Source organism: Siphateles boraxobius, unplaced genomic scaffold, assembly GCF_051911475.1.
Source record: "Siphateles boraxobius isolate OS27281-9 unplaced genomic scaffold, OSU_SipBor_1 6, whole genome shotgun sequence".
NCBI classification, from domain to species: domain Eukaryota; kingdom Metazoa; phylum Chordata; class Actinopteri; order Cypriniformes; family Leuciscidae; genus Siphateles; species Siphateles boraxobius.
Window position 1 is genome coordinate 32,864,236 of NW_027509186.1, and position 23,631 is coordinate 32,887,866.

Consider the following 23,631-nt stretch of genomic DNA (forward strand, 5'->3'; position numbering starts at 1 on the left):
GCAAATGCAGTGCACAGTTACATCTAGAGGTTGTTTTTGGATGTGTTTGGTAAATTGAGACAGAATATTCAATTCAAAATGAACATTTATGTTCCCTTTACATTTTCTTATAATTTCTGCTTTTCACACAAAAAAAAAGTACGGTGACTACAGTCACAGAAATGTAAATAGTTAACTTGTTTCTTTATATTTTTTCACCCATTTTTTTCTAAAGCCTTTGAGGAATAAATATTTGTTGTAAAATCCCTTATTCATTTAGGTTTAATATTTTTTATATAATTAAAAACAAAAAAATTGAATTTCCGTTTTTGTATTTCATGGTGATACATCACATCAGAACACATACAAATGTCTCAAGAACTGTATTGACAATGCATCTACATTGTAGCTGAGAATCTATAGAATCCAGAAATATGACTCTCTTCACTCTGCTATGAAAATTGACCATTCCAGAAGCCAAAATATCAACATAGTGCCAGGCGGACTTAAAACCCCTTAGACTTTGAAGGGTTAAAGAGGAGATTTGTAAAAAAAAAAATGCAATGGTGTTTAAATTTAAGATAATGAAGACTAAATGTTCCTAAGGAAAAGGTTTACCATTGAAGATATTAGCTTCCAGCTTACCTTGAAAATTTGGGAGGTTGATGTTTAAATGCAAGTGTACAAACATTTAGTCTTAATTGGTTTAATTTTCATGCTCTAATTATTCAAAATAATACACTACACCAATCTTATAAAATCCAGTCAAGTTTACACCACTTTAATAACTATTATTAGTAGTAGTATAAAACAAAAGGCAGATGGAATTTATTTAAATTCAGTATAATACTATATAAAGTTCGTAAGCAAATATTGTTAGCACTTAGTGTTTATGTCTTGGGTTATAAACGGCATAAATTAAGATTCATGAGAAACTTTCTTTACAAACAAGAAAATAATTTATTGCAAAAAAAAAACAGCAAATATTTACAAAAATGTACAGTTCCCTTAATTTTTGACATGAAAAAAATTGAACATATTTTCAATTACTTACAATACACTGCAGAAAATGTATTGTGACACGCAATGTTTGCAAATCTGTTCTCTTACAGGTTGTGGTTTTAAAATGCAAAACGTCAACGAGATGATAGTTTATGGCGGATTCGCTATTCATAATAAAAACAATATCATAATCATCAATTCTTTGGCTTGTTTTTGGTTTTGTACAAATCCACCAAAGTACAATTCACAAAAGTCCAAAAATGCTGTACAAAAATATTTCGCCCAACAGCTAACAGAGAATAAACATGCACACAACAGCTGAAATGAAAAAAGAAAAAAAGACCAAACAAACCAGCTTTACAATCCCTCTGAATGGAGATTTTTCCCAGATCCAAGGGCTTGGCAACAGTCTCATAGTTTAAAAAAGTGGTACCAAACTGTGATCAATCATTGGTATCTGCCGTTAAAGTCATTTTCAGTCATTTTCCAGTAGACATCCGCACTGTTAAATATAAAGAGTGGTAAAAGGCACTGGACTGTTACAGACTTGTCAACTGGCTTGATTTGTACCATTAAAAAACCCTTTCTCATATTGAGAAATTGATTCGACGCACCTTAAGTCAGCTAAATAAATATGTGAAAAAATGACATAAAGAGTAAATCTAATAAGTGTAATTCTAATAAGTGTAATCGTCAGTTGTTTTTTTCTGCTACCTTGCTTTAAAAAAATAATGTAACCTGCTACCTTGCTTTAAAAAAAAATATGTAACCGAGTAAAATTTGTATCGGTGCACCCCAAGAATTCAACATACAAAACGCACACCACAAAGGGGATTATGGATAACACTGCGATATGTATGAGTTTATCTCAAGACCCTGTTAAAAAGCATGATAGCAACAAAATGCTACAAAAATAAATAGGTAAAAATGAACTGTTCAAATAGTGCAGCATACATCCCCATGCACATATTAAAATCAGTAATGCCATACTTCACTTTTTACAATAATGCAATTCAACTGATCAATATAATTCGTCACATGTTGTAATGCTGCTCAAAGGTGCCTTAGATCTACAGTAACACATAAAGCATCTTGAACGTCAATAGCAGCTTTGTGTTGGGACGTTTTGGTTGTCGTAGGTCACATACGTCGGTATAGCCAGTATTTGAAGTGCTTTCTCAAGGGTCACTGCTCTCCGCTGCGTTGCTCAGGAAAGCCTCTTTCTCAGGTGTGGCTGGGTCGTCTGGTTTGACGGGGTCTTCTGTGTCGTTACAGGCCAAGGCTGCCTCTGCGCTGTGCCAGATCCCATAGCCAAAATAAATAACAAAACCTAGAGAGAAACAAAGTTATTCAAGCACAGCAGAAGACCTTGTACTTGCTTTCCGTCTACTGTGATTATTTTTAACAACTTTACCCATTTATTTTCTTTTATCATGTTTTTATTATCCAAGCCTGTTCAGTTCACGGTTCTGCAATATGCAACCAATTTGAACATGAAAGTGTGTGACAATATAACAGGACTTATTTGAACACGTTTATGCAGGCTACAAACGCACACTTCACAAGATATCACAGCTGGATTCGATAAATCTGCAAGGTTTGTGAAATTAAATGTTTATTATATATTCAGAGATTTGTTTAAATGATGTAGATGCGCATTTGCTGAATGTTGACGGTAAATGAGAAAGTATTTTAGGCTGATTGTTTGCCTTTTCGGTTACAAATAATATAAAAGCAAACGTATTACATTTTCGCATACCATTTATTTTCTTTGACCAGTTCTGTAGCCACCGGTTCTGTCTAACAAAGTATTAGATCTGACTGACATCATAATGAAGACGGAGAATGTGAGTGAGCGCTGTGTGATAAGGCGCTGCTGTTCTCTGCTCAGGTGCTGGTGTTCTCAGCGCCGCCCGTCAAAATAAAAGTCCGCAGCGTTGTCAAAATAGAAGTCCCACTTCCAACACATCGGCCAATCAGAAAAACTTATCGGCCGATGCAGATATTTAAAAAAAGCCAAATATCGGCCGATATATTGGCCGACCACTAATGATCGGTATCGGGCGATCACCATGACAAGAAATCGGCTATCGGTATCGGCTGCAAAAATCCTGATCGGAGCATCCCTACTCAAGACAAATTATATTTCATGTTTAACCACTAGATTAGAGACATTAGACCCAGCGACAAACATTAGAAGGACTATCCAAGGAAAAGCTGTTCCAGTCGGGGTTAATGAGCGCTGAACTCCCAGTGATCGCCTGGATCTCAGAACTCCGAAAACGTCAGATACATTAGTCAAATAGGCGCTATCTTTATAAATAAACCACAGATTTGAGCTTTAAACAACTAAATTCTTGCCTGAAACACTATTAAAATTACATTTTGTGACACAATAACAGTAGTATTTTTATATTACGCGGGTTTTCTCCTCTGCTATTGACGCTTGCTGGTTGGTGCGAGATGCATTCTGGGATACCTGGCTGTCTCAAGTCCGCACAAATCACCTCTCGATGCATCCTCGGGTAAAAGGGGCGGATCAAGATCACATCCGGGGATTTGAACTGCACTTGGCTAGATGTGAACTTTGAATTGGAACAGTACTCAGGCAGCAACTGATGACGTTTCACAAGTCCACAAGAACAGACAAGAACGCATATATTGAGAAACGGCCCATGTGTAAAACAGGCAAGTCTCTTCCTCGTCTACTTGTGATCCGATCAACCAAAATGCATCTTAACACCAGGTGTCATCAGGGCCCTAAGATATCGACATTGGTCATCAAAAAACCCTTATCAGTCAACCACTAGTAGAATTACCTATGGCCATCCAAATGGTGAAACGCATCCAGGTGCCTCTGTCCAGCTGCATCATCAGGTACACGTTAACAAACATGCTGAAGACAGGGAGGAACGGCAGCAGAGGAACCTGGGTACATACATACACCCACCTGTCTTTACAAACCACCATAAGAAGAGAGTATAAAAGACTGTGTGAACATGCAGGTGTGTATTTACCTTAAAAGACAGCTTAGTTTTGCTCTCGGGCTGCCTCCATATTAACATGGTGATGATGAAGCAAACTACAGCCAGAGCGGCAAGAACCGTAAGAGCCCAGACCTGAAATCCACCCTGAACCGCCACGACACAGAACACACACACCAGGACACCTGCAGAAAAAAGAAGGGTATCAGTGTGAAGTCAATTCGCTGTCTAATTATTTTAAAATCATCAGAACTCAAGGCAACTGAAGTAAATATGTTAAGTATGAATCTGTGTGTGTCTGACCTAATACACTCGTGCAGATGTTGACAGTGAAGCCAGAGAGGCGAGAGGGCTCCTCGTTTTTGGGGGACAGAAGGTTGTGGAGGGTGCAGCGATCTTGAGATCCAGGTATGAAACCAGCGCTGCTCTCGTTGATGGAATCAGCCTCCATTTCCTCCTGACAACTGGCTCTCTGATAATGGACATTCACACTGGGCTGCTCTGGTTGGTACCTGAGAGAGAGATATGAGTCAAGTCAAGTCATCCTCATTTATATAGCGCTTTTAACAATGTAGATTGTTTCAAAGCAGCTTTACAGAGATAAAAATATAATTTAAGGCAACAGAGATTGGTTAAGTTTTATAGTGGTTCTTGAAAAATGTTTTTTCCAGCTAAAGTTAGTTTTGACTGATTCACTTCCGTATAAATGATAGTTTGTTATTAAATTAGGGGCCGCTACGACGACACCGCTCTCTCTAAACAGACTTTAAACACGAACCTGTGATAGACCCTGATGGCGTTCACATGCGCATTAAGAATTGATTCTATAGTTATGTGCGTTTGAATATATGTAATGTATATAATTCCTTACAAACCATGCCTAAACAAACTACTTGTCTTGTCTATAAATTTGAAGCAGAATTTTATTTTATCTTATCACTTCGGGTAGGTACGCGACCCAAAAAAAAAAAAAAACCTTGCACCTTGAGTCTACACCTTAATATGAATCAGGGTTATTATTGTTAACTAAAATAAAAAAATTAAAAATGAATATTACTTCAAATAAACATTAAACTGAAATAAAATATATACAAAAAAACCCCACTTATTTTATGTCAGCCAGTTGTAATAAACTAAAACTTACTAAACTATATAAACAAACAACAAAAGCACTAAGTTACATGACAATGAAAAGACAAAAGAGAAATAAAACCCAATTAAAAATGTTTACTATAAAAGTATATCAATTATACTTTACATTATGATAATAAATACATTTATATCAGGGCTTGTAACTTTAACATTAACTTAGTGTGATTAAGGAAATAATGCAAAACAATTATCGGATCCATAAAAATGGAGTGAAAAAACAACAGTGTGTGCAATGACAGACTGCAGACACCTACATTTCGTGCTTAACAGTCTTGACAAACTTCTGAATTGTTTATCCACCTTTTTCCTAACAAGCTTACTGCGTTTTAGATTGTGGGAGGCACTTCCGGTTTGGGGAAGTTCCACTCAAAAAGACTGACACAAATCATTTCAAATCATAAGGTTGCGCTACAAATAATCCTTATCCATCAGTTTGACTGAATGAGATGTAAAATTCCCTTCATGTTCTCATGTTAAGACTTCAAGAGAATAACATGATGCTTGGTATTCTAATGTGAAGGGGTATAACAAGAATATCTATGGAAAGCGCTCTTTTAGCCGCCGCAGTCTTTGAAAAAAGAGCATTTGTGGTCTGCTCTCTCGATTTATTTCCCGTACGCACTAAGAATCTCTATTTTTTTCCCCAAATCCTCACATCTCTTTCCAGGTTTGTTTTCACAGGGATGCTTTAAAAAAACAATCTTTATTGTCTGTCAAAATGACAAAAATCACTTTGAAATATTATCACCCAATGTTCCAGTTAATGGACATTTTTGATTAAGACAACGCGTTACATAATACAGACATATATATGTATATATATTTAAATAACTACAGTGACATTTATCACGTCGGTAATATTGCTGCGATAATAATTGATGGGTCATTGTCTGTTCTAGTAATTGTTTTACTAACTACTAATGTTCGAAACTAATGTTCGGTGGTTGAAGGGTGAGTAGAATAATGTACTCTCAATGTAGCCAGTTTTTGAAAATGCTTATTGCAATCATAGAGCGAACCTTTGGCTAATTATTTTCAGTTCAACGGTAGTCACTCCCATAATTCAAGACGTACCTCAAAACTAAGACACAGGCCGCAACTAGTGTGTAAGCCAGAAGAGTGCCAATGGACATGAGATCAACCAGATCTTTCAGATCAAACAGGAAAGCCATCACCGCTGTGAAGGGAAGAGGAGTGTTTATTGCAGGAGGATGATTCAGCCGTTGTATTAATTGTAATAATTATAAAAATTATAAAAAGTGTATGCACAATAAAACTATTTTGTTAATATTCGCAGCAGTATGAATATTAATACACTACCATTCAATGGTTTGGGGTCAGTAAAAAATCTGTTCAGCTCAACAAGGCCGCATTTATTTGATCAAAAATACAGTAAAAACAGCGATATTGTGAAATATTAAAATGTTAAAGAACTGTTTTCTATTTGAATGTATTTTACAATGTAATTTGTGTAATTTACAATGCGTCACATTATCCTTCAGAAATCATTCTAATATGAAGATTTGCTGCTCAAGAAACACACGCACAGAAACATATACATATATATATATTTTTTTTTTTTCTGAGCCCAAACTTTTGAATGGTTGTGTTTTTGTATTAGTGTTAATATTCATAATGAATTGTAAATATATTCTTTGATATTTAAAGAGACAACAAACTGAAAATGAACAACACTATTTGCTCATTTATATTCTGTGTGCCCTGTATAATAACATTTGACACTGCATATCCTCTCTTCAGTATTGCCACATATCCTGTTATCAGTTGGTCCCTTACTTAAAAAAGCACATCCTGCACTAATAGTAATAGATAATAATAAGTCTTAATGATTGTATTTGTGTTTCATGTTTAACATGCAATTAAAAGGGTTTAGGTGCCACTTAGTTCTAAATGCCTGAAACTGCGGATTAAAATTAGACAAACCAAGGTTTTCAGACAACTTATGATTTCATGTTGTGGTTGGCTCATGTGCAATGCACTTGCACACTCTTTTCAGGAGGAGAAAAAAAAAAAGAAAAAAAAAAGAGTTTCCCCTTATGAAAACCAGTCACTTAAAGGGATAGTTCATTCAAATACGAAAAAATCAAAACGTTTTGGTTTCTAAAATTCCATTGTATTTTTTCTATTACAAACATTCTTTTTTTCAAAATATCTTCTTTTGTGTTTCACAGAAGAAAGTAAGTCAAAAGGGTTTGGAAAAACATGAGAGTAAGTAAATTATGACAATTTTCATCTTTGGGTAGACTATCCTTTTAAGGACATTGATCGGATATTTAAATTCCTAAAAGGTAAAAATAAAATGTACATTTAAGATAACTTTTGTATTGATATTTAGTGCTGAAATGTAAGTAAGAGGTTCCAAAATAATATGAAAAATACACTGAAGTAATTTCTGAGGGTCTGATCCTTCTAAACACTGGATTAATCCTTTTCTCCTCCACTCTTACCGGACAGAAGCCCAGCCACCATGGTGGCGAAGATGGGCCTCTTCCTCTCACTGACGCGAGACAGGAAAGTGAAGATCAGACAGTCGTTTGCCATGGCAAAGATAATGCGTGGCAGTGGGAATAGGACCCCAGCAGACTACACAAGCAGGGGAGGGAGGATCAGTGGATGTATGAACGTCAAAGATGAGCCTGGTTCAGACAATCACAGATGCCTCAAGCCTCACCAACAAAACGTAACATCTAGGAGAGCAAAAGCTCAATATACTCCTTATAATTCAGCTCCTCAAATGAAAACTTCACTTTAAATGTATAAACTTTATACTTCTGGTAATTCTACTAACTGTTTAATGTCAATGCTGCAATTCTCTGAACATGAAGGCCTGAATAAAGCCTATTTTTAGCACAAAGAGGTTATCAGTTCTCTGGCATGGCTGGAGTTTAGTGCATGAGACAGACATATTTAGTCATGGTGCAGTTTGAGAGGTTGTTGGCCGCATCACTGTGAGATCTGTAAAGAAGCGAGTCTGTTAGTGGTTTGAAAGAGCGTCCTCACCTGCCACTATGCCTGAAGTTATAGTGGCCATTATGGGAGTTTTGGATTTTTCATTGATGTTGGCCAAAAACTTGAAGAGCAGCCCATCTTCAGCCATGGCCCATATTACACGCGGCATTGGGAACATGGAGCCCAACAGACTAGTTCAGGGGAGAGAAACAGATTCAAGCCATGCAATGCAGTTAGCTTGTGCATTTCACATCTACTGAAGCTAATTATCTTTAACATGATAAAAACACTGGGTTAGCATTTAAAGGGTCATAAAACTCCAAACCACATTTTTTGAGATCATACACACTACAAGTCTGGGGTTGCAAAAGATTTCCTATTTTAAATAAATGCTGTTCTTTTGAACTTTCTATTCATCAAATAATCCTGAAACGTATAATAAAAAGAAATATTAAGCATCACAGTTTTCAAAATTTATAATAAGAAATGTTTAAGCAAATCAGCATACTAGAATGATTTCTGAAGTATCATGTGACACTGAAGACTGGAGTAACGATGGTAAAATTCAGCTTTGCATCACATAAATACATTAATTTAATAGAAAAGTTATTTTAAAATTATAACACTATTTCACAACATTACTGTTTTACTGTATAGTAAATAATGCACCCTTGATGAGCACAAGACTTCTTAAACATCTTAACAACCCCAAACGTTTGAATAAATGTGCATGTGCAACGTTTTCATGAACAAATACTGTTTCATCAATAGCAATTTATCTTGGGACACTTTGTAGGAGGGGTTTCATGACACTTTAAAGCATTTGAAACAATATGTAAATTATATAAAAATTAAAGTACAATTACTGAAGGACACTAAAGTTGAAATTAACTTAGGAGTAAATAAATTAAGTTCTAGAGATCGACCGATATATGGCTTTTGCCGATTCGTTGGCACGGCTAACTGATTTCTGGAACAATGGTTAATTGACAGTAATCCACACGGATAGTTTTTCCTGGTTGCGTCCGTTGCAGAAGCAGCTTAGGGTCCGCTGTCATTACACAGTATGAGAGTGGCCTCTAGAGGCAAAAAAACAACAACAGTAAAACGGTTCTATGGGGTGCTAGATGATGCAAAGCACACTCAAATGAAAGCAAGAGCACCCTCAGTTGATACTTTAATAATATCATGTTGACTAAACATGTGATATTATGTTTAGAAAAATATTGAAACATTTGAACTTCCAATTGTTTTAATTCAGCATTAGTTAAAAAAACTATCGGTTAATTAATCGGTTATTGTAGGTACTGAACAACTTCGTAACTTCAGTATTTGTAAAATCTAATATCGGTCGACCTTTATTAAGTTCCACACAGCTTTAAGCCTGACATTTGAGGTATTAAAGAGGTCATGTCATGGAGAGCAAAAACAAACTGACACCTCAATTCAAAAATACTAAGACCCCTTTAAATTATTTAAATTATTATCAGTATGATGTTTATGCAAGTGTATTTGTAGACATTTGTGCCAATGGAGTTTTGCAAAGGTTTCCAGCCATTTTTTCAGAATCCTGTTTGGTGCCAATAGTGGCACAGAAATGAAAAACTGCTGTTTTAAAACAAAAACTTTTATGCAAATACACACACACAAATACTGACAGCATGGGGTCTTGTGTAAGATAATGTTTGTTTAGCTCCTACCTGGTGGATAAAGCACAAAGTGAACCAACAGCTACTGCGTACGTCGCCCCTTCCCAGCCCACATGTTTGAAAGCCACGGGCAGAGGGCTGTTCTTATCCAGCATGTAGTACGGCATCATCAACGTAAGGGCGGCAGATACGCCGAAGTAAGCGACAAAACAGATGAGAAGTGATGCTACAATGCCAATGGGTATCGCCCTCTGAGGATTCTTCACCTCCTCGCCTGAAATAGAGAGACGCAGAAAGAAAAGGGCTTTATTTCGACAGGCAGCAACAATCTGAAAATCTGTCTTAGAGCAGACTCTAAATAGTTTTTTTCATGCAAAATTAAAAACTTACCTGTTGTAGCAATACAATCAAAGCCAACAAAAGCATAGAAACAGGTCGCAGCACCAGACAGGACTCCAGAGAAGCCGAACGGCATGAAACCACCAACACCCAGACTCTCAGCCAGCGGCTCGGATGTACTGAAAATACAAACAAGGACAAGGCTATAGCATCTCCCTCAAAGACAATAAAGTTTAAAAATTCATTTAAAATAAATAAAAATTTAAATGACTGTAAAAATTATTTTTTAATAATATGCAGACTCGTCAAGCTCACGTTCTCATCTGCCTCCATTTTTTTGTGCATTACCCATACATGCTCACCGGTAAAACGGCGTTCGCTCAAATCTCGCTCCGACATAACATTTCTCTGTACTGTACTACACGTGTTAGTTTTTAAAGAAAACGCATTTAGTTTCATATTTTTATTTTACTAATGTTTTACTTTTATTTTTATATTTCATCTACGTTGATTACAGCACGAGTAAGAAAGGATTTTTTGAGGATGAAATCAAATTTGGCTACCTATACAGTAAAATTGGCAGTTGTCTTCATCACCCATAATGCACTGAGCATGTTGCCATCCAAGGCCACTCCCACCAGTCTGCTATTGATACGCTTGACCAGAGTCAAATACCACCTTGCTTTAGAAGGAAATACTTCTTAGCAAACTTTTAGTCATAATGGTTTCGACTTGTATTGTTTCCAGGTGTAAGAATTCATTGAGTAAAACTTCATTGAGAATGGCGCAACAGAAAATGACCACAAACACAGTTCATGGTCATTTTCTGTGAAAAAAAAAACATTCTCAACTCAACATGACTTTCAGAAAAATATAATACAGATTTTTTTCTTTTGATTTTGATCTGAAATAAAACAGATTTGTGTTCTGAAACAAAATTCCGATCCCACAAAATATACTGTGTTTGTATAGCGTTATTAAAAGAATAAAAAAAACAGTTAATTACTTCGAGGAGGATGTGTGGTTGAGGATCTCTTTAGGATCCAGGTTCCAGTTTTTGAAGGTTCCTTTGATGAGGCCCGACACCACCACAAACATTAGGACCAGAACATTGACGCAGGTGAACACCTTATTGACCATAGCAGACTCCTTCACCCCAAACGCCAACAAACCTGCAGAACATCCACAAGACATTTATTTGTTTGAACATGAACTGATATAAACTGGTATATTGGTAAAATGTGACTCTCAATGTCTTGCCTGTTAGCGTGAGGATGATGAGCACTGCAAACATGTCCGGATACTCCGCTAGCACTCCCGGGGCGTTCATATTCATGTGTAGCTTGCAGAAGTCCTCAATATGTTTCCCAATAAGCTCATCAAAGGTCGCACTCCATGCTCGAGCAACACTGGATGTTCCTGAAAGAGGGAACATTATATTTGCGGTTACATATGGGTTATAACTAGGGCTGCACGATAAATCGAAATAAAGTCAATATTGTGTTAGGACTTAGTGTGATTGTCAAATCACTCAAGCTGCGAGTTAGTTAAATATATGCGCTACTGGTTTCAAAAGTGAAGCGTAGCATTTAGACGCCTGATATCATGAGCTGCATGAGTGTAGATAAAAACAGTGCTGAGCTTCACCCTGAAAGTGGCAGGGCATATTTGTATTTACAAATTAAAAGAAAAACTTGACAGGTTACTGTTTGAAAATGAATAAATTAAGATCTACTAGTTTTGTAATTATACGGTAAAATATTTTTATTTTACAGTACAATAGTGTTTTTTTATTATATTTCTTATTTTGATCGATTTATTTTTTATAAATCTGCAATATTTTAGTCATACGGAATTCAAATGAAAACTCCAGTAGATTTTTTTAATTTAACACTACATTGAGTAAAACATTATATTTTTAAACAATTTCTGAAGTAAAAATTGTTTTTAAGACTGACAAGACTGTCTTGTAAAACATACTCCAATAATCTGTATTTACAACTTGAAAAATATTTTTATTACAGTGAAGTTTTTCCAAAATCATTCAGTCCCAAAATGATTTAAAAAGTAATTTTCAGCTTTTTTTTCTGAATTCCCAGACAAAATCACCCACTCCTTAAAAATAAAGATATTTAAAGTCATCTGGTGAAAATTCCTGTATTTGTTTATATTGTAGAAAAGCTAAATATTGCAAAGTCAGTTTTTTCTTTCCAATACTGTGCATCCATATAGTTAAAACTGAGTGATTTCAAGTAGCAGTAATGGACCCTGGGCTATTTGAAGCATTCTCACCTATGATATAAGACAGGATGAGGTTCCAGCCGGTGATGAAGGCCCACAGCTCGCCCACCGTCACATAGCTGTACAGATACGCCGAGCCCGTCCTGGGTACACGTGCTCCGAACTCAGCGTAACACAGTCCAGCCATGACTGAGGCCAATGCTGCAATCAGAAAGGACAGGACGATCGCTGGACCGGCGTTTTGCCGCGCCACGGCCCCAGCCAGCACATAGACGCCAGCGCCCAACGTGCTGCCCACTCCGAGTGCCACAAGGTCAAAGGTGTTGAGGCATCGGGATAGCCGAGACTCTTCTGTGCTGCAGTCGACCACCTTCACCCGCAGAAGCTGCTTTCCAAATACTTTTAGGTGGGCAAGGACCATATTGATTTCTCAGACACACACAAGCGCACACGCAAGCACAAAGCGACAAGCTCTTCACAGTAGTGCCAATGACCTGGAAAAACAAAAGAGAGAGTGAGCGCGATTATTATTCTGATTTACAGTCAATTAAAGTTTGTCTTAAGTCAAGGATATTAACATACCACATTTTCAAATGTTCAAGTTTGCACAATTGTTCTGATAGTTACAAATTAGTTTTAATTTAAAGATATATTTCTATTTAGTTTTTATGTATTTTAGTTTTAGTAACTAGAATTTAGCAATTGTACTTTTTATTGTACCATTTATTTTTGTGTTGGCCTATCAATAACCATTGTTACTCCACTATTTTTGAATAAATATAAAAATAAATGCTACTAAGTTAATGTAGGCATCACAACACAATAATATACCGTATTAAAATGGAAATTAATTTTAACATTGGCTAAAGATTACATTATACTGTGTTATTAAATTATTGTTTTTACAGATTAATTTAAACAAGCATAGAGGAAAGCAATGGTAATCTAAAAGTTCAATTAAGCCACCAATATATATATATATATATATATATATATATATATATATATACACACACAGAACAAATGTATGTAAAACATTCATATAGCCATAACTTCCCTAAATATCTTTGTTTTATGGCATCATAGATATAAAAATATTCAAATGAAGTGCGATAGGACTCTTATTAAATGATGCAATCAGCACAATCCTGACATAAGCTTTCCTGGGAGAGTCACAAGAGTGATGATATGTGAGCCTGGTACTACAACCTGCATGATTCTCTTACTCATCGTTACTGTAATAGCTGTAAGCCAAAAGCAGACTGGATTTAAGTCGAGGTATCTCTTGAACTTTACAGTAGGATCTTTTTATAAACACACAAATGTGGCACTAACGTCAGTGATAATATTCAAGCATGTCACATGTAATAAATAAATATACTGTACACCAATAAACATGGACGTGAGCTTATTCCCTTTTCCAGTTTCTCCAGCTCAAGTAACAGGACACCCTATTTCATCAGCTCCTAACAGAGATACATTTTTGATATTTTGGTAATTCTTACGTCAAATATCACTGGCAAAAAAAAAAAGAAGAAAAAAAGATTATATTTTTTGAATAATATAATGAATACATATTTTGCAGAAGGAAAACGAAGAATTTGTACAAGAGATTATTTTTTTGCAACACAATACGCCTTTTTTTATCTTAAAGGCCTAAAAAGGCAATTCATTAATTTTTTTCTTTTGATTTAAAGGTGAAATATGTCACTGAGATGTTCTTGACTGGTTGCATCAGATTCATCCATTGGTAACCATGGCTAAAACAAACACTAATTCACTTCACAATATTCCCTTCATGTTTGATTACAGAAAGAAAAGACATCAAAAGATAATTTAGTCTGAAATAACCATAATAAATTCAGTCTCCCTGAAGGCCACTGTTGAAACACTGAAGCATTTGAAATAAATTAGTGCCATTGAATCATTTAGTGAGCAAAACCAATAATGGAGTCATGGGAAACTCAATAAGATAAACAGCAAGACAACAAATCCACCGAGACCGTTAATCAGAGCGCACTGAAGTCTCAAATCCTTTTCTTACCAACTCAAAATATCAGAGCAAGGAAATCCCCAGAATACAAATAAAGTCCTGCGATTCTTTTCTGAGCTCTGGCTTGAGTTCAGCGCCTCCTCCAGGTATCAAACACAATGAGGATTTGTAAAGTAAAACCTTTGATTGATTCTTTGTCCTCTCTCAACTCATAATAAATACAAGCAAGGGGAGGCGTTCAAACCCTGTGTCCGCCTGTAGCACGAGTCACATACCTTTGTGGAAACTAACTCATTCAAAGCTCTGGCCACAAATAGCCCACCGTGAGGTCACGTGAAGACCAGCAGCTGCGGTGGTCAAAGACGCTTCTGCATTCACTGCATCAGATCTCTTGACTCTGGTTTCTGTCCGTCACTGCCTACCGTCATAAAACACCTCTGACACTTAGAGCTACATAACATCAAATCTGCTCTAGATGTTTCAACCTTTAAATGACATTTCTTTTTTTTTTTTTACTTTATTTCAAAACATATTTATTTGTTTATGTACACTTCATTCACGTATGACTGTGGTGTAAAAAAATGGGTGTTTTCAACCTCTCAGTGTCACGCCGCGCTCCCAACGTTGTTTAAGCGATAAATTATATCTGCAGTATTTAAAAACTATACTGTATTGCGGTATATAAAAAATTAATATCATAACAAAAATAAAAACCGGTATTCGGTATGAGCCGGTTTAATGCCGAGCACTACTTTCAACCCAGAAGAACGAAATTGCTCTGAAAAACGGAGGAAAAAACAATTTCTGAGTGCTGTCATGAGTGCTTTAAGTGTTTTCAGCCTGTATTCAGATCTCAAACAAATTTTTGGGGGGTTTCATGATGACCCTTTAAAAAATGCTGCAGCACAGATCATCAGATTTAATTTATCACGTGACAAGAGTGAGCAACCTGAATGACAATGGCGGAAGTTTTGGTTTCAAAGCGAAATGTAAAAGTGCCTATTTGGCAATATTCAGCTTCTGTGTGAACAAGACAAAAAATTTATTACAATAAATGTCTACATTTTTTGTTGTTTTGTCTTATTTTATATCCTTTTAACTCACCTTGGCTCTTCTCAATGGATGCCAGTCGATCTTTAACATTCATGCACTGAGGCTGTTTATTTGGAGAGAGAGTATTAGAAAACAAAGCCTGCTTATTACAGTCTAACACTGCTGTGTGGCAACATGATTGCGCAAGGTATACTGGAAAATCTGCCATTCATAGCCTTGAAGAGTAATGATGAGCACATCCATATCCACTTTAAACGGCCATAGCAACGCAGGCATGGAAACTCGTGCTTCTGTCAAGCAGTGTAAATCCAGTAAGTGGGCTGGTAGAGGGTCTTGCCCCATTTTCCACCAATCACAGAGCACCAGCAGAAACGGGAGGCATCCAAACACATCAGCTGGTCACATTGTGTTCACAAGTACAGTTGTGTTCACACTTTTCAGTAAGGTCACAATGCCCAGGTCAGTTGACTTTGACTTTCTGTTGAGATGATCTGATTAGTGGTTGACCGATATTGTTTTTTTGATGGCCGATGCCGATATCTTAGAGAGCAGGGTGGCCAATAGATATATATAAATATACACACTCACTTTATATGTATTTTAATAAATTAGAAAACAAATTTTTAAAATAAACATGCTCATACTTTAGATGGCCACTTCTTGAATCTGCAATCCTATCACACTATTTTTCACAAATAAAATTATTGTTTAAAAATATATGAATATGTTAATTAAAAGGAAGTTAACACTGTAACAGGGCACCCAGTAATCTGGTCATTTCAAAATCAATCAATGCTAATTTTATATACAGCACACAGTGAAAACGATATGAATATGACACAGTGGGCAACTGGATATAGCACAGCATTTAAAGTAAGGATTTAAAGTTTTTCGATCGCGTCTCCTGTCCTGTAAAGCAGATATCGACCGATATATCGGTCCACCACTAGATTAGATCAGAGCCAATTTGAGGAATCTGACCTGAATCTGGCAATAAATATGAAAAAACAACAACAATAAAATAAAAATTCAATCTATTCATTTTATAAAGCAATCAAGTCTCTTCAGAAAATGTGGACTAAACTGCTTGATTCATATTTTTTCAGGATTTTTTTTTAAATAAAAATCTTTGTAACATTATAGAAGTCTTTACTATCACATTTGCTCAATTTAATAAATCAATACTAAATAATCCCTCAAACAAATGCAGCATTTGGGAGCATAAGAGGCTTCTCTTAACAACATTTAAAAAAAAAACTTTCAAATTTAATGCACAAACATATGGAGGCAAAGCACCCTTTAAGATATTTAATAATGCACAGTTGCACACCTAGCTGTGGATTATCCTGCTTATTCCATCGTTTCTTGCTAGTGTTCACAAATTAAAGCTCTTATTTTATGTTTGCAGCACAAAATTTGAATAAAGATTACATTTAGTTGAATGAATTTGAATAAAAAAAGAGAGCGTGTGAATTACCTGCGTCTGGTGCTGCGTCTTTCTAAGTGAAGATGTGAGTTTAATTACTTGCGACAGCATGGACAATTTATGTGCTCCTGAATGTTTGTGTGTATGCAAGAGATGTGGCCGCATCATGTGATATAATAAAGGTAGTGCATTAATAAACAACGTGATTAAACTGACAGGAACTACCTGTGAATTCAATATTGGACATCAAGCCCAATCAAACAGCATATTATATCCAGGCCTGCCAAAACCCAAACTTGATACACCCAGTCCAAGAATAGTGTTTTAACTGTCTTGATCTTAACATTAAATTTGTCTCCTGAAATCTGGAGAGCATCAACGATGAAAAACAAACCAATCCACGGAGAAGTGAAACCACAGACATCCTCAAAACAAAAGAGTCATGATGGGTGATTTATTGAAGCAACCCAAAATGATTTGTGGAACTGAACACCTGTCACTCCATAAACTCATGCCAAATTTCTATCTGCAGATCTGACCGTTTTACTGTCCAAACAAAAACTCGGTCACGACAGTTTAACTTGACGTGCCTTGAAAAGCAAACACATAGTCCACCACCCTTCAACTCTAGAGAGACACCTTCTCTGTGAATATTTTCTGAAGGATACCCGTGTCAACATGATGAACATAACCACAAATTAATCAAATTGACAAGCTTGAAATCAAACCTGACCTGTAATGGTCACACACATACAACATTCAGCATTTTCCCAATGGGCAACACTCATACACACCCAAATCACTTCAAATAAAGCTTTTGCATAGAATAACTTATGTAATAATCACGGAGTACATTGAAACAGTTTGGAATATTTTAGCTCTGATAAACGTTTCATATAGCCTGGTAAATAAAATGAAACACTTACAAACATTATAAAGACTACAGCCTAAGCTATTTTCCCCTCACTTCACAACAAATCCTTTAAGGCTATGTTTACATGGAAACGATCTGAAGAGAAAACGCAAAAGTGGCGAAGCGTAATCACTTTTTATTCTGCGTTTAGACGAGCCTTATCGGGGGGAAATCCGCATGCATATAGTGACGCAAAAGTGTGTGAAATTCGATGTAGTATGCACTCCAGACGGCTAGGTGGCAATATGAAGCACTGCCACACTACAACACCAATATCTGAGAATATTTTGTACAACTGCTGAAAAGCTCTTGTACGTTTATCAGAGCTGCTAGGGCAACTTGAAGGTCCGACGTATGGAAATAATCCGACATATTGGTTATTTTCCTGTACTGGCGCATGCCTGTGACGTAAACACGTACGCGACGAGAGCCACCGTGAGCAGATTTGCGTTTTTACCCTTTAGACGGGAACGCGACGGTGGATCGTTTTTAAAATTTGCACTTTGGAGGGTGGTTTCACTTTTTTGTGTTTTTAAGCCCCCAAAACGCCATCGCCGTGTAAACGAAAGGCACATCCGATAAATATTTTTACGTTTTCACCCGGAATCGTTCTCGTGTAAACAGGGCCTAAATGTAACAGTATTCAAAACAGTACAAGAATAAAAAATAATTAGCTATGAATTATATATTAAACTATTCACAGTATTCCTGCGCCCCATTACGCTTTGCGCAATTTATGGGTTTAACTTCCGTTAAACTGTAAACAATCAGTGAAAGACTAGCTCTATGGACACAATAATATATATTTTTAAACCGTGTACGATGACATTACATTATTCTACTCACCGTTCAACCATTGAACATTAAAAGGACATTTAAAAGTGTAAAAGCATCAACAAGGTACTTTCAACAGACCATGAATAATCTCAAAAGCATCTTTCCATAGCAAAATCGGTCGGTTAAATATCACTGTGGTAATCTGTATTATGCCTTAGTAATAAAAAAAATTTTTACTTCAGCATTGCGTGATACTATTTAACATTAGATACTATTTCAGTCATTTTGACCGATAAGAAATTGTATTTACCTGTGAAACCAAACCTGGAAAGAGACGTGAGGATTTGGGGAGGATTTCAGTGAATTATTAATGGTATACATCGTAAATTAAATCGTGAGAACAGACCACAAATGTGCAGTATATGTTGACCTTTATCATACTATTACAGCGGAATTGAAAAGGAAAATAATCATGAGGAAAAGAATGCAGAGCTCTTACTAAAGATATTCTTGTTATACCATGTCACGTTAAAATACCAAGTGTTACGTTATTCTCATGTTATATTTAGATAAAACATGAAAGAAAACTGATAGCTCATTAACACCCTCTGGGGTCCTTCAGCCCAAATGGACCCGAAACATTTAAATATTTATTTTTTAAAAATCATAGCTGCATCGGAATGGTCTGAAAAAAAAAAGTACCAAAATGAAGGGTTTTGGGGACAGGTATTGAATAATCAAAGTGGTTGTAAAAAAAATTGTCACACTCAGGACCTTCGGGTCCAAATGGACCCGGCATAGGAAATGAATGGGAAATTGGCAAAAATGTGAAAATACCAAGTTTTTTTGTGCGTACAATCTACAAATCAGCCACGATCCAGAAAAAAAGCACACAACAGTGAAGGGGTGAATCTATAAAACATCAAGAGTGCAAAACAGACACATCCACACACACACACAAACACACTTTTATACATAAACTAAAAAATTCAGATTTCATATGTGTTTTGCATTTTTAAAATGCTCAGTTTGTCCACCAGATGGCATCCATCTCATTTCAAAAATTGCTTTCATGAGGTCTAGGCTTGACTCTAAAATGAAATACAGCTTTAAAAAAAATAAGAAAATATATTTTTTTTAAATAATTTTCTATTATATTCAATGGGGGGGAAATCGGGGGAAAATGGGCCATATTTATTGCATAAATATTAATTATAAATCATAAAATTATCTCAAAACACCAAAAAAGAAAAGAAAAAATATTATAAAAAACAAGTAAAAAAAAAAATGATGATTTTCTTTTAATAAATATGAATCCCACCCCTCCGGCCCATTTGGACCCGAAGGTCCTGAGTGTGACTCTGAAACGAAGGACCCCAGAGGGTTAAGTCAAACTGACGGATCAGCTTTATTTGTAGGCCAACCTTATGATTTGAAATGATTCGTTTCAGTCTTTTTGAATGGAAGTTCCCCAAACCGGAAGTGCCACCCAAAATTCAAAACGCAGTAAGCTTGTCAGGAATAAGGTGAATAAAATATAACACAAACAAGTGTTCGTTTCATAAATGAGGCCCATTGTGTGGATTTCTGCATAATTTATTTCATTCTTGATACTATAGACCTTAATTTTACAACTCTGATGATTCCAATACAACTTGTACCTTCCTCAAATACAATATTCAAACACTATGTGTTGTGTATTTTCTGGGGTAGACTAGGGCACAGTCACCTTGACCATTTATATTTGCAGTTGTTCATGGCTGCATTTCAGGACACAGAGGAAAGAGGTTTCATTCTTTTCCATTAATCTGTTCAAATTGTGTTTAAAAAACATTTTAAACAGATTCATTGCATCATCGCACAAATATACTCACATTGCGTAACATCTTTTATGTATTACTTTGTAAAAAAATTAACTATTTTTACGATCTCTCTTTATACATTTAAGCGTCAAAGTGGTAGTTGTGTAGCTATCAATGTAAGAAAGCGCTCTGATTTCATTAAAAATTAGAGCCCGACCGATATATCGGCGGGCCGATATTATCGGCCGATTTTAGGCATTTTCCTAACTATCGGTATCGGCATTTATAATGGCCGATAAATGAATATTTTAAAAAATGCGGGTGATTCATGTAAGGGTGGCGCTGCCAATAAAGCACCTAAAAGCTGTCACAAGAACTGGCAAAAATAATGATTATGAATACAACAAATATAGCAAGGAGACATTTTAATTGTTTATTAATAAACAAGTGTTTTCAGTCAGTGTCAGCCAAAGATGAAGTTGACGATGCTGACTCGCGATCTTCAGTGAGCGCGCGCCAGAGAGAAATGCACATTTCATACGATTACATGAGTCTGTCTGTCTTTCGTTTTGAATTGTTCTGTTTAAAAGTAGACATTTCAATATAGATATATTTCAATTCTCAGGTCTATACGCTGAGTTTCGGTTCATGAGACGAGCTCCAGTTCACCCGCAGGCGCCTCCCTGTCGAGATTATCTATCGTCTGCTAAATTTACTTCTTATAAATTAAATCCAGGCAAATGGCTGATGAAACATTGATTAAAATTAAGATACAATTAATACAAAACGAAATTCACTTTGAAACGAAAGGTTTTGTGCTTTCTGTTTGATGTCTATGTGAAAGTTTCAAAGCATGTTTTAGTGCCGCTTTCAGAGCGCTCACGTCCGTAGTGCTGAACTGTCGCGTCTGTAACATTGTTTTTTCCTCATAAATGCAAACACGAAAAATAAAATAAAATAAAATGAATATTTTATGTAGCCTGTGGAGACTGAGAGCCAACCCTTCTTCATCCGGTGGGTAGTAGCCTACTTGTGATTTGCGCAGTGTAATTCACAGAATTGATTTCTCTGCTACAAGCCTCTGTCACGTATTGTGTGAGCTTGTGACTATTGCAAGCGCGCAGCTGAGAAGTCCTGATTATATTGTCTGCTATATTTAGGCCTTCTTCTTATTTATTAAGGCAATTGGTTGATGAAACATTGATTAAAATGCGTGGCGCGAGCGATCTCCGACAGTAAACTGATTCTGCTTTGTCTAGGGTAAACAGCTGCGCGAGCAGTAACGGCCGCGTCCGGTGTAGACACAGTGTTAAAGCTCATACTGCCTGATAACGCTAAGTTACAACATCAAGCAATATTCCAAAAATGTATATAATTATAACACTTTATATAGGGCCATTTTGCATTAAGAGTAGCCTAGTTTCACGTTTAGTACATTTTGCTTACTAATTATTTAAAATAGTATAAAAGTACTGTACATATGTAATTAAAAACGTTTTCATTATGATATTATTCATTTTACTTTAGTAAAAAGATCTGAGTTCTTCCTCCACTGGTAGAGATTAGAGGAATTAAGAGTAAAAATAGAAGATAATAAGGATTTGTCAGTGACACTTTTTATATATTTATTGATACAAGTTATGACTAAATTAAAAGACAAAGTCGTCGTTAGTGAAGATTATGCAACAGTATTTAGAATATAATATAATATTACATGCAATGCAAACTAGTTTGGTTACAGCTCAGCTAATTCTCATTCTATCATTCCCCCTGCCTCCATTACATATCTGTGTCACACAAGTGTTTGATTACCACATTTGAGTGATCATTGCAAAACGTGTTTATAAAATATATTTATTCTGTTTATAGCTACTGTGTAAAGTACCCATCAAAAGTTTGTACACACCAATAGGAAAGTGTCCAAACTTTTGACTGGTATACTGTACTATAATACACATAAATAATATGCTACTGTATTATAATATACACATAAATAATATCGGCCGATATATCGGTATCGGGCTTTTTTTACTCCCTAATATCGGTATCGGCATCGGCCCGCAAAAATCCATATCGGTCGGGCTCTATTAAAAATATCTTCATTTGTGTTCCTAAGATGAACGAAAGTCTTACAGGTTTTGAACAACATTAGGGTGAGTAATTGATGACAGAATTTTCATTTTTGAAATTTGAAATTTACTTTAAGTAAATTTTAATGTAAAATGATTTATTCCATAAGCTGTTCACAGAGAGAGGCATGGATGATAGCATGAATGTTTCTGAAAAAAAAGAGAGAACTTCCTCTTGACCTTATTTCTGATACAGATATGGAGCCATATTTACACTAGCCTATTAACGTTACTGCAGTTAGAAAGGCAACACTTGAACAGAGGTGTCAAGTAACGAAGTACAAATACTTCGTTACATTACTTAAGTAGAAATTTTGGGTATCTATTCTTTACTTGAGTAATTATTTTTCAGCCGACTTTTTACTTCTACTCCTTACATTTTCACGCAATTATCTGTACTTTCTACTCCTTACATTTTATAAATAGCCTCGTTACTCCTATTTCATTTCGGCTTGTTTTCATTTCGGGTAGTGATCGACCGATATTGATTTTTTATAACCGATACCGATACAGATTATTTTCGTGTGTATGTGCCCGATAACCGATATGCAGAACCGATATTTATTTACTGTTATACTTCTGTTTTTGGCACAATTATTACAACACAAATGAACTGAACAAACCATTTTATTTATAACAATCACTCCCTCCTTGCGTACAAAAAAAACCTTTATATTTATACACAAATAAATAGAGGGGTCTGAGTCCAAAAAATAAAGTGCACTGTTACTAAGTGTCTTTGTTTAAAAATAAATGCTTTGATGAGGTAAAAAAATAAAAAGCACAAAAACTATTCTAACATATTTGGATATGTTTATTTGTTTTCATAAATGGTAAACTAATCAAATTACAATAAAAACATTTATATTATTACATTATATAATTTATATCTAAATTATACATATCATTTATAAGCATCAGCAGCAACAATGTTAACAATAGGCAAAATAAATGTTAAAAGTCTAATGTTTTCATATGGAAAAAATAATTGACAGGGGAGTCATATCACCTTTGCAGAAATGTAATTCATTTTAAACAGTTTTAAAAGGTTTATGTGCCGTTTAATAGGTTTAAACTAAGAGTGAGGAATAATTCACTGGGTAATATTAATTCACTGCATAATATTAGCTGGAATAGCCTATAACATCAGGAAAGTAACAAACAAAACAGCATATACATCATTGCATTTTCCAACTAGTATGTTATTAATTATTATTAATAT

General features: G+C 35.6%; 1 protein-coding gene across 5 annotated transcripts in view; it reads right to left on the reverse strand.

Moving 5' to 3' along the window:
* Positions 1–915: 915 nt before the first annotated feature.
* slc7a1b (solute carrier family 7 member 1b) overlaps positions 916–23,631 on the reverse strand; it is a 28,186-nt gene continuing 5,470 nt past the window's right edge. For 2 of the 5 annotated variants that reach the window (XM_077207023.1, XM_077207025.1), the window contains exons 2-12: positions 12,368–12,810; positions 11,336–11,494; positions 11,082–11,247; positions 10,127–10,254; positions 9,788–10,010; positions 8,139–8,278; positions 6,192–6,294; positions 4,269–4,477; positions 3,999–4,150; positions 3,801–3,909; positions 916–2,311 (exon numbers count right to left, since the gene is read on the reverse strand). In XM_077207023.1, coding sequence (XP_077063138.1) covers positions 2,160–2,311; positions 3,801–3,909; positions 3,999–4,150; positions 4,269–4,477; positions 6,192–6,294; positions 8,139–8,278; positions 9,788–10,010; positions 10,127–10,254; positions 11,082–11,247; positions 11,336–11,494; positions 12,368–12,737 — 1,911 coding nt within the window. In that variant the 5' untranslated portion in view covers positions 12,738–12,810 and the 3' untranslated portion in view covers positions 916–2,159. Of the gene's footprint in view, positions 2,312–3,800; positions 3,910–3,998; positions 4,151–4,268; positions 4,478–6,191; positions 6,295–8,138; positions 8,279–9,787; positions 10,011–10,126; positions 10,255–11,081; positions 11,248–11,335; positions 11,495–12,367; positions 12,811–14,360; positions 14,579–23,631 lie in introns of those variants that run through there. The other 3 variants (XR_013195713.1, XR_013195714.1, XM_077207024.1) reach the window with 3 other exon arrangements.